This window comes from Vipera berus, assembly GCF_964194415.1.
Source record: "Vipera berus genome assembly, chromosome: 5".
NCBI lineage: Eukaryota > Metazoa > Chordata > Lepidosauria > Squamata > Viperidae > Vipera > Vipera berus.
Genome location: NC_138207.1, coordinates 104,638,269 through 104,649,751, shown reverse-complemented (window position 1 = coordinate 104,649,751; position 11,483 = coordinate 104,638,269). Strand labels below are relative to the sequence as shown.

At 44.3% G+C, this 11,483-nt stretch overlaps 1 protein-coding gene across 1 annotated transcript; it reads right to left on the bottom strand.

Annotated features, from left to right (window-relative positions):
- Positions 1–343: 343 nt before the first annotated feature.
- On the bottom strand, positions 344–5,427 carry LOC308668705 (phospholipase A2 myotoxin inhibitor protein-like). The gene is made up of 4 exons (XM_081328768.1): positions 5,367–5,427; positions 4,992–5,081; positions 3,555–3,638; positions 344–832 (listed from the first exon to the last, which is right to left on the bottom strand). Exons 2-4 carry the CDS (start codon positions 5,071–5,073, stop codon positions 498–500), a joined length of 501 nt encoding a protein of 166 aa, XP_081184894.1. The 5' UTR covers positions 5,074–5,081; positions 5,367–5,427; the 3' UTR covers positions 344–497.
- Positions 5,428–11,483: the final 6,056 nt, after the last annotated feature.

The following is an 11,483-nucleotide window of genomic DNA, read 5'->3' as shown; positions in this document are numbered from 1 at the left end:
CCTTTCCTTTCCTTTCCCCTTCCCCTTCCCCTTCCCCTTCCCCTTCCCCTTCCCCTTCCCCTTTCCTTTCCCCTTTCCCTTTCTCTTCCCTTCATCTTCATTTCCTCCCTCCCTCCCTCCCTTTCCTTTCTTCCCTTCCATTTCCTTCATCTCCATTTCTCTCCCTCCCTCTCCTTCTGCAGCTATTTTTATTTTTTTAGTGCCATCCTAACTTCAAACAGTTGCTAAACAAGAACGGCGGTTAAGCCAGGCCTACCTTAAAGGATGCCTGTGTTTCTAATTTATTCATTTTTAAATAAATGGATGGACAAGCAATCAAAGCAGAGAAGTGATATTTTTCTTCATGCTTTTATTCAGCGTTCTGGAATGTTCTAAAGGCAAGCGGAATCGGGTGTAGGTGCTCTACATTTTGACAGCTCCTGATCTGGTTGGGTTGCTTTGGGCTTGCTATGTCTTAGGTAGCGCCTCTCTTCAGCACAGCATGCTGGCTTTCCTTCTCATAAGATGAAAGAAAACTCGCACACGACTAAGAGGTCATCATCACAGGACGCAGAGTGCCAGGCTCCATGTGTATCTGCTTTCACACAGGCTCCATCCGCGTTATTCGGTTGTCCCTCGGCCCAGTTGGTGAAGTTTCCTGAGTCATGCACGACGAGGTAGGCGTCTTTGCCGTGCTTCTCCAGAACATTTGCGAAGGCCTTGTTCTCATTTTGGAGTACAGGGGAAGGGATATCGCCACCGGCTTGGACACAAGTGTCTCGGACAGCTGCAAACTTCATGAATTCCTTGTTGGTCACGTACAGTCGTTCACTGCCACTCGCAAAGGATCGAGCTAGAAACACAAGGAAGAAGCAAAGGTCTGGCTGCAAAAAAAAATGCTCCACAACTCATGTTATTTTTTGTTGGTTTGTTGTTTGTTTTCCCTCTCCCTTTAAGCAGAGTTTACAAGGAGAGAAAGCAAGTGTGATTTTGGTACTTAGTTCTGAAAGGAAGCGCCACAGAGAACAGCAAAGAGAGAGAAATCAGGGATCTGCAAATGGGCCAAACAGCATGAATCATTTCTGCTTTTTTAAAAAAATGTAAAGAAAAATCTGGTCCTTTTTTTATTTGGGAGAAAAGCACTGAACCGTTGTGGACCTCCAACCAAGCTGGCCCATTTCTGATCTGAAATATGTCTTTATTCTAGTTTTTCCCCCCTAGATGTATTCAGAAAAACTTCACTGGAGATTTTAAAGAAGAGACTAGACATTCACCTGTCTGAGATGGTATAGGTTGCCTACCCCTGGTATAGGTTCTCCTGCTTGAGCAGGGGGCTGGACTGGAAGACCTCCAAGGTCCCTTTCAGCTCTGTTCTATTCTATTATTCTATTCTATTCCTGCTGAAAATATCCTTCTTCCCAGGACATCAGAATACATCTGGAAAGAAAGCATGAAAGAGTCAGACATGGCTGAATAGATATCATCCATCATCTATCATCCATCATCATCATCATTATCATCATCTTCCATCATCCATCATCCATCATCATCATCCATCATCATCATCATCTTCCATCATCCATCGTCATCAACATCATCCATCATCTTCATCATCATCTTCCATCATCCATCATCCATCATCCATCTGGAATGCTGAATCCATCTGGAAAGAAAGCATGAAAGAGTCAGACATGGCTGAATGGATATCATCCATCATCTATCATCCATCATCATCCTCATCATCATCTTCATCATCATCCATCATCATCATCCATCATCCATCATCTATCATCCATCCTCATCCTCATTATCATCTTCATCATCATCCATCATCATCATCCATCATCATCATCTTCCATCATCCATCATCATCCATCATCATCATCATCAATCATCATCTTCCATCATCCATCATCATCCATCATCCATCATCCATCATCCATCATCCATCATCATCTTCATCATCTTCCATCTTCCATTATCATCATCATCATCTTCTTCATCATCTTCCATCATCCATCATCCATCATCATCTTCCATCATCCATCATCCATCATCAGCCATCAGCCATCAGCCATATGTTTCGGCATCCCACTGAACAGGAACAATGATGGAAACTTTGAAAGAGGAACTATTAGCAATGTTCTTAAATGATCGGACACATCATGAAGAGGGTGTTTTGGACCTGGGTGCAAATACAGAATTTCTCTTGCTATTCCCGAAAGGATCTTGACTTTTTCCAGACTTTTGTAGAGTCTGAAAAAAACCTGCCTCTGATTTCAGGAATGCACCCGGTCACCTGAAGGTGGCTTTTGAAAGAGTCATATCTTTTTTTGGAGAAATGGAAAAAAATGTAATGAACAGCATTTGTTCCAAATAATGAATATTATTTCATTTCCCATATTCTGGGGGAAAAAATGCGGTTCCTTCAAGAACAACCAACTTCCATTAGGGTTCTCCAATGCTTTTTCCTAGGAATTGGGGGAATCTCACCAAAGTAATGCAGGCTCATTGGACAGAAGCTCAGTAATAATTGGAAAAATACCCCACCCCCCCAAAAAATAGTAATAAGACTACCAAGAAATTCAGATGGCAACCAAATGATACAGAAAATTGTAGCCCTTTGCTGTCTCTCGTGATCGTCAGAATTTTTGCAACCCATCTTTTGCCACTTATGGTGGACATGAGATAAAGAAAAGAAATATTGCAGAAGGATTCATATTTTAATACAGAACAACCTTAAAGATAAAAATGAAACCAGAAACTTTTCTTCTGGCCTTAATGGAAAAAGACTTGGCAAAAAATTAATAATGGAACTTTGATCTTGTATACGTTGACGGCAGCCAAACAATTGTATGCACAAAAATGAAAGGACATTTCGATTCCCACCATGGACAAATGGCTACAGTGGTCGATGGAGTTGGCAGAGATGGCTAAATTGACTGTTTTGATTAAAGAAAAGAATATAAGTACTTTTGTTTCTACAGGGAGACCGCTTCTGGACTTTGGAAGCTGCAGACAGAGGTACAAAACTGGAAACTGGGCTAAGAAAAGATGCATAGGTTGTTTCTGCTGTTTTCATTCAGTTAGACAGCAACCCAGCAATCCACAAGAAGTCCACAAGGGAGGGTAAAAATGTAGCATGTGTGACAGGCCTGGAAAAGATTGCATGGTCCCACTCCCTATTTTGACCCCTGCCTCCATAGATGCTCTGGTAAGAGACAGGCAGGCAGCATTCAAATTGAATGGAACTCAAACACTTTGGCCACCTAGTGAGAAGGAAGGACTCACTGGAGAAGAGTCTAATGCTGGGAAAGGTTGAGGGCAAGAGAAGAAGGAGATGACAGAGAATGAGGTGGCTGGATGGAGTCACTGAAGCAGGAGGCGTGAACTTAAATGGACTCCAGAAGATGGTAGAGGACAGGAAGGCCTGGAGGAAGGTTGTCCATGGGGTTGCAGTGGGTTGGAAAAGACTTCACAACTAACAACAACAACTGGATTTGGCCAAGTGTGATTAGACACACAACGCATCACTTGGAGGAAAAGCCAGGGTTTATTCCCCCCAGGTTTCTTACCTTTGTGGACTGACAGGAAGGCATATTCCAAGTTGATAACCTTTTTTTGAAGCATCATTATATTGTCAAGCATGGAACTCAGCACTAGAAAGGGAAACAGCACATTACTGAAGTCACAGAAGGGAAGGGAAGCTAACCAAACTGGTTGGCATTCAAAAAATCAGCAACTGTACTTTCTTGGACTTGCTTGTTTATCTTTCAGGTGAATGTTAGGCATCTCGACTTAATATATCAGTCCTCAGAAGAATGCATGAATGAAATGGCTTGGGGGGGGGGGGAGAAATTAGATTATTACCTCATTCTCAAGTCTACTTGAACCTTGTCCTCTGTGAACAAGAAGGACATTAGCAAGCCTGCTTTCCTGATTATCCCATTCCAGATGGGAATTCACACCCTGGAAAGCTCTTCCTTGCATTAGACATCCTTGCATTACAGGTCTTGTTTCATCCATGATGTGCTGATTTCTCCAAGTATGATTGCAGGATCCGGGCGGGGGCATAATAGAAGTATTCAGGTATTTGAGAGGCTGCCACAAGGAGGAGGGTGTCAAATTATTTTTCAAAGCACCAGAAGGAAAAACAAGAAACAGTGAATGGAAATTAATCAAGGAGAGAAGCAACTTGGAATTAAAGAGAAACTTCCTTGCGGCGAGGACAATTAACCAGTGGAACAACTTGCCTCCAGACGTTGTAGGTGCTCCATCACTGGAGGCTTTTAAGAAGAGACTGGACAGCCACTTGTCTGAAACGATAATAGGGTTTCCTGCTTGAGCAAGGGGCTGCACTAGATCCCCCAGGTCCCTTCCAGCTCTATTCTGCTTCTGATTGGCTTGTTGTTGGTTTGGATTTAATCAGTAAAATATTTCAGAGGAACTCTCTTATTAACTCTGCTCTCCAGGATCCGTTTTGCATTCAGATAACAGAATTGGAAGGGACCTTGGAGGTCGCTGCTCAAGTAGGAGACACTATACCATTTCAGACAAATGACTCCCCAATCTCTTCTTAAAACTCTTCAGTGATGGAGCACCCACAACTTCTGGAGGCAAGATGTTCCTCTGGTTTATTGTTCTAACTGTCAGGAAATTTCTCCTTAGTTCTAGGTTGCTTCTCTCGTTGGTTAGTTTCCATCCATCGCTTCTTGTTCTGCCATCAGGTGCTTTGGAGAATAGCCTGACTCCCTTTTCTTTGGGGCAGCCCCTGAGATATTGGAAGGCTGCTATCATCTCTCCCCTACTCCTTCTTTTCACTAGACTAGACATGCCCAATTCCCACAACCGTTCTTCACACCTTGTAGCCTCCAGCCCCCTAATCATCTTTGTTGCTCTTCTCTGCATCCTGGGCTGCAATTCAGATAACAGGAATAGCACCCACAAGCTCCCACTTCTGTACATGTGCTAAGCTCCTTCCCCATTCTCAAACATAGGGTTAAAATTATTACTTTGTTCGTCAGAATCTGACAATTCTCCGTTGGCCAGAAGGATGCCCAAAAGAAGAAGACTGGACAGCAGAATCAGACGCATCTTTAAACCTATACAATTCGTAGAGACAGTGTTAGTGTGGTTTTTAAACCCTTGGAATTTGACGTTCACATTCCAGTTCGCGCAGAAAATGCATAGCAAAAGATACAATCCCAGCCCAATCTAAGGATATGTGATACATATCCGCACAAATCACTAATTTTCACAAACTATAAGCATTCATTAAGCATACTTTCTAGCCCCTTCATTAGACCTCAGGATGAACCTCCAGCCAGATGCCTCTGAGTAACTATGCATTTCTTAACGAGTTATCCTATGTGGCAAGCAAGCTGTACCTCTGCACTTACGCTGTGGTTTCTGCTCTTCTAGATGAGGCTCCCAGAATGATTTTCCTCCCAGTGGCAAGAGTTATTTTATATCAGTCATGGATTGGGCAACGTGAAGGGCTGTGCAAATTGATTGTTCAACGGGGTACCCCTTGTTTTTTATTCCTCCTCCCCAAAGTAATTATGGCTGTTTATTTAAGAACAGCCTGGTTGTTCTGCCTGAAGGTTTAGAAAAACTGGAAATTTTCCAGTGAAAAAGGGGAGGCAAAATATGAGGAAATATTGGAGAATAGAGGGTGTGTGCCTGCCAATCAATGTCCCTGGAAGATTTTGCAATGCTTTGCAGTAAAAACATAGAACCCTGATACTTCATAACTTTGCAGAAAGATCTCTTGAAGATTACACTAAACAAATCCAGAATTTTGCAAAACACCAGCACTTCAGCTGAGATACCTTGAAAAAGGGCATTGTATAAATGGTCAACAACTCAGATTAGGTGGCGCTCGGACAGGTAGAGAGATTGAGACAGAATAAAGGAAGCTGAGATGGTAAAGTGGATTTGCCAGTTTTGGAAATAATATTTGTTCCATGGAATATCGCTCAGCAGAATTACATAGGGTGATTTTTGGTAGTTGGAATCTGTCAGTTTTGATGTTTCTTGTTCTTTATCCCTTGAGTAAGATCTCCTATATCTATTTGCAGCTGTTTTTAGAAAGAACGCATTTTCACTAATGCATATCCTTATACGTTCATTTACAGATATTGTCCACATTTTTCTCTAAACTGTAAGATAAGATACTTCCTTAATATTATAACATTTTTGTATGCTTCTCTGTTTGTGTGAGAGAAAGACACATAAAGGTATGGTTCTGGCTTGGAAAATGCATTTGAAATCTCTCAGAGAACAAAAGTGCAGATCAAGGGGTATGTTTACTTCGAAAGGGGCATATTTATTCTTTCCTAAATACACATAGAATCTAATTTCACTTTATCCCCAGATCACCTCTTTCTATTTCTGACTGAGGGTGCTATCCTTTCCAATCAAAACACGTAAGTTGGGCATTGCTGTTTATGCATTTATGCCCATAGAGAAACAAAAAACATACTGACAGAACCTAATGATTAGGATAAACCCATTAAAAGAAATGACCTACATGCTAGGTCATGGATTCCCAAACTCTGGTCCATGGACTCGAAGTGGTCCGTGGAACCAGCCCGGGCAAATAAGCAAAGCTTCATCTGTGCATGCAGAGGATCTGGGTAACGTGTGAAACCATCCCTCCCCCCGCCAAGTCTGGTCCCTGGTGTCAAAACATTTGGGGACAACTGTGCTAGGCAATCTCCAAATATCTTGAAGGATAGGGTAGGATAGGATAGGATAGGATAGGATAGGATAGGATAGGATAGGATAGGACAGGACAGGACAGGACAGGACAGGACAGAAGAGAACAGGGTAGGATAGGGTTGAGTAGAGTAGAGTAGAAACAGAATAGAATAGAATATAGAATAGAATAGAATAGAATAGAATAGAATAGAATAGAATAGAATAGAATAGAATAGAATAGAATAGAATAGAATAGAATAGAATAGAATAGAATGGGACTTTGGAGGTCTTATAGTCCAGCCCCCGGCTCAAGTGGGAGAACCTATACCATTTCAGACAAGTGGCTATCTAGTCCTTTCTTAAAAACCTCCAATGATGTAGTGCACACCATTTCTGAAGGCCAGCTATTCCACTGGTTCAATGATGGCTGCAGTGGTTAAAAAAGATCCAAATAACAACGGGATTGAACTCTCAACACCCACCCTCTTTTTATAGCCATAAACTTGATTTTGGGGAAGCATCCCTCTCCCCCCATTCCAAATTCTATATTTTGGGGGTGAGGTAATATCCCTCTTTTTTAAATTCTTAGGAACATAACATTAACTTTTGAGCATATGCAATGCGCCACTTCAGAAAGGATGGAAACAGGCTAAAGTAACAGCAGTGGGGGGGGGGACAAAACTTGAAGTTTTCAGTTTTAAAGCTATACAAATGTCAGGATAATCTGTTGATCATGAAAAGGATTTGAACTGAATTGAGAAGAGACACTTTATAGCAGACATGTCAAACACAAGGCCCGGGGGCCGGATCCGGCCCGCAAAGTGGTTTCATGTGGCCCGCAAAGCCATCCTGGAAATAGTGAGGGAATGGCCCCCACTGCCTTGGCCCTGGCCCAGAGACCCTCCTTTTGCCAGAGACCCTCAGATCTGTCCCACTCCTGCCCAGGCCCCCATAGGCACCCTTCATGCGAACGTTGTAGAGCTGGCCATGCCCACCCAGTAGGCCACATGCACTTTGGCCACGCCCACCCAGTAGGCCATACGCACTCTAGCCACGCCCACCCAGTCAGCCACGCCCACCCTGGCCACACCCACCCGGCCCCTTGAGGGCAACCGCAATGCTGATGCGGCCCTCAATGAAATTGAGTTTGACACCCCTGCTTTATAGCTTAGGCCGTTTTAGTTTTTGTTAAGGGACGTTCGCAGTCGGTGTTGGCAGGGGGGCAGAGGTCGACCTCGAGGTCTCTCATTTGTGGAGTTCCTCAGGGGTCGGTCCTCTCGCCTCTCCTGTTCAACATCTACATGAAACCGCTGGGTGAGATCATTCGTGGCTTTGGAGTTGGGTATCATCAGTACGCTGATGATACCCAACTTTTCTTTTCGACCCCAAACCACCCCAGTGATGCCCTCAACGTGATGTCCCGTTGCCTGGAGGCGGTTCGGGTCTGGATGGGGAGGAACAGACTTCAACTCAACCCCGACAAGACTGAGTGGCTTTGCATACCTTCATCCCGGGTCTATTCGGACATTCCACCTCTGGCTATGGGGGGTGAACTATTACCCCCCGTAGATAGGGCTCGCAACTTGGGAGTCCTCCTAGATTCACGGCTCACTTTGGAAGACCATATAGGAGCTGTGACTAGGGGGGCCTTCGCCCAGGTTCGCCTGGTGCGCCAGTTGCGGCCCTATCTTAGCCGGGATGATTTGTGCACGGTCACTCATGCGCTCGTGTCCTCTCGTCTGGACTACTGCAACGCTCTCTACATGGGGCTGCCCTTGAGGACCACCCGGAAGCTCCAACTGGTACAGAATGCAGCCGCGAGAGTTGTGTTGGGAGTTTCCCGATACTCCCACGTTACACCTCTGCTCCGTGAGCTGCATTGGTTGCCAGTTGTCTTCCGGGTGAGATTCAAGGTACTGGTAACGGTGTTTAAAGCCCTCCATGGCATGGGGCCGGAGTACCTTAGGGAACATCTGCTGCCGGCATCAAGCTCCCTGCGCCCTGTGCGTTCCCACAGAGAGGGCCTCCTCAGGGTGCCACCAATCAGAGAATGTCGATTGGTGGCCCCCAGGGGGAGATCCTTCTCTGTGGGCGCTCCGGAGCTGTGGAATCAGCTACCGGTAGAGCTCCGGATGGCGCCCGATCTTCGCTCCTTTCGTCGCGATCTCAAGACGTTTTTGTTTGTACAAGCTGGCCTAGCCTGAGGGGGATCGGTGGGGTTGTTTTATCTTTGGTTTCTTAATTTTATCTTGGGGTTTTTAGAATTGTACTTCTATTGTTTTAACTAGGGCAACTGTTTAATCTCTTTTTAATGTTTGTATTTGGTATTTTATTCTGCCCTGTGAACCGCCCTGAGTCCTTAGGGAGAAGGGCGGTATATAAATGTTATTAAATTAAATTAAATTAAATTAAATTGAAGAAGAAGACTATTCACTAAGGATTAATTATTCCTCTTTTCTGAGCACTTAGGTGAAAAACATTCTTTCAAAATCCCAAATTTCCCTAGATCTTTTGGAGAATCAGTGCCTACAGATCTGTATAGCTTGTTTCATATTAAGGTGTTTGTTTTTTTCCATCTCGTCTCTTCTCCCATTCATCTCTCGGTGATTGAGGGAATACAAGGATAGCAAAGAGGTTTTGGGGTTGTTGTTTTTTTATAATATGGAAGTTCTACTGTCTTTTTTTTGTTTTTTGGTGGATATTTTGCTTTGTGGTGGGTTACCAGTAATTGAAATATCTTAGTGATATATTATAGTTTAATAAACCATTTTAGAACGACTCCTTTGGCATGTCGTGGAGATTTTCAACCATCCCGGTCATGGTTGTCCCAAAGGTGCTTTTTCCAAAGTCAACTGGAATTTCTTGGTTTCTTTTCCTTGAAAACATTTTGCTTCAAAGTTCTATGAAGAAGAAGCTTCTTGGATATGAAGAATGGCTGCAGGACTTGGGTTTGGCTAGCCCAAAGAAAAGAAGAAAGAGGGGCAACATGATAGCAGTATTCCAGTATTTGAGGGAGTGCCACAAAGAAGAAGGGGTCTAATTATTCTCCAAAGCACCAGAAGGCAAGGACAAGAAACAACGGTTGGAAACTGGTCAAGAAGAGAAGCAACCTGGAATTAAGGAGAAAGTTCCTAACAATGAGGACAATTAACCAGTGGAACAGCTTGTCTCCAGAAATCGTGGGTGCTCCATCACTGGAGGATTTTAAGAAGAGACTAGACCAGGGGTAGGCAACCTTGGCTCTTTTTCACTCGTGGACTTCAACTCCCAGAATTCCTGAGCCAGCCATGTTGAGGGGAAAGGGAGAGTTTCCAAGCTGAGCCATGCTAGCTCAGGAATTCTGGGAGTTGATGTCCATGAGTCATAAAAGAGCCAAGGTTGCCTACCTCTGGACTAGACAGTCACTTGTCTGAGATGGTACAGTGCTAATGATTGACTCTCTCCTGGTGTCTGTCTGCAATTTTCTTGAGAAGATTTTGCAACTGATTTACTGTTGCCTTCTTCTTCCTAGGGCTGGGGGTAGCGATTGGCTGTTGTGATTCCGTGCCAGCCTATGATCCCAGTAGTTGAGTCTGGGGAATCAGAGGAGGAGGAGGGGCCCAGAGAGCCATCAGAGTCGGAGGGAGGCTCTGATGAGCTACAGGACTTTCAGACTAAGAGGGTGGTCCTTCCACTCGTGATCAAACTGAGAGCCAGCTGTGCTGGGAAGCTGAGTCAGACTCCGAAGAAGCACAGCTGGAGGACCTCAGAGATGCTCTTAAATGACAGGTCACACAAGAAGGGCAGAGGCAGGATATGGGGCGACTCCAGGGGAGGAGGAGAAAGCAGTGAGAAGCCACAGCTTGGGGGCTGCATAACAAAAAAGGAATGTGTGGGCAGGGCTGGCTGCTGGAGGCAAGTTTGCAAAGAAATTCAGTGTCAAGAGATCATGGTCTGTTTATTTTGCCTGTGAGTTATTTCCTGTCTGTTTTGCTTTTGGACAAGGTCTCCGTTGAAAAAGTGTTCTGTTGCTTTTGTTTTTCTGGGGAAATTATCAGGTATGTAATTCAAATAAAAAGGGTTTATTTTCCAGTCTACTGTTAAAAGAGAGGTTGTCTTTGTGAAGTAACAAGGACGTATGTAGGCTGGGACAGACCATTGGCCAAGATTAGCCTTTTGGCTTCATGTCTCAGGAAGGATTGGATCTCCTGGAATCCTGGCCTCTAGCCTGGTGTCCTTTAACCCAGAGGTCCCCAACCTTTGGGGCACCAAGGACCGGTTCTGTGGAGAAAGGTTTTTCCACGGGCCAAAGGTTGCGTGGTTTTGTGTGCTGCCTGCATCCCACGGATGGGGCTTTGCTTGTTTGTGCAGCCCGGTTGCTGGCACGCTGAGGCCCGGTTACTGGTCCATGGACAAGGAGTTGGGGACCCCTGCTTTGACCACTACAAACTGGATTGAATATGTATTATTAGCCCTAGGAAGCCTAGTTTTGCTCCAGAAGGCTACATGGCTATTTTCAAAGCCTAAATCAATGCTGCCTTTCAAACTCATTACTTGATCCATCAACAGGTAGTCTGTGCTTAGAGACCACAAGTGCAACTGGCAACTCTATTAAAATACCATGCGGCCATTACAACAACACTTCCCAGGTGGTCAATAAGCAAGACATACAAGCCAGACTTTCATTTTTCCCCCAATTTCACTGCTTATTGGGAGCCAGCTATGAAACAAATGACAATTGAGTCACTGCAATAGCTTATAAGGGCGAGGACCTTGTGCATCTGTGACTTTTCCTTTCCTTTCCTTTCCTTTCCTTTCCTTTC

Excerpts from the sequence above, each read along its gene's own strand:
- LOC308668705 (XM_081328768.1), bottom strand. The coding sequence starts at position 5,073 with ATGCGTCTGATTCTGCTGTCCAGTCTTCTTCTTTTGGGCATCCTTCTG. Across the intron at positions 3,639-4,991 it reads GTCAGATTCTGACGAACAAA|TGCTGAGTTCCATGCTTGAC; the intron begins GTAATAATTTTA and ends TTCCCTTTCTAG. Across the intron at positions 833-3,554 it reads CTTCCTGTCAGTCCACAAAG|CTCGATCCTTTGCGAGTGGC; the intron begins GTAAGAAACCTG and ends TTGTGTTTCTAG.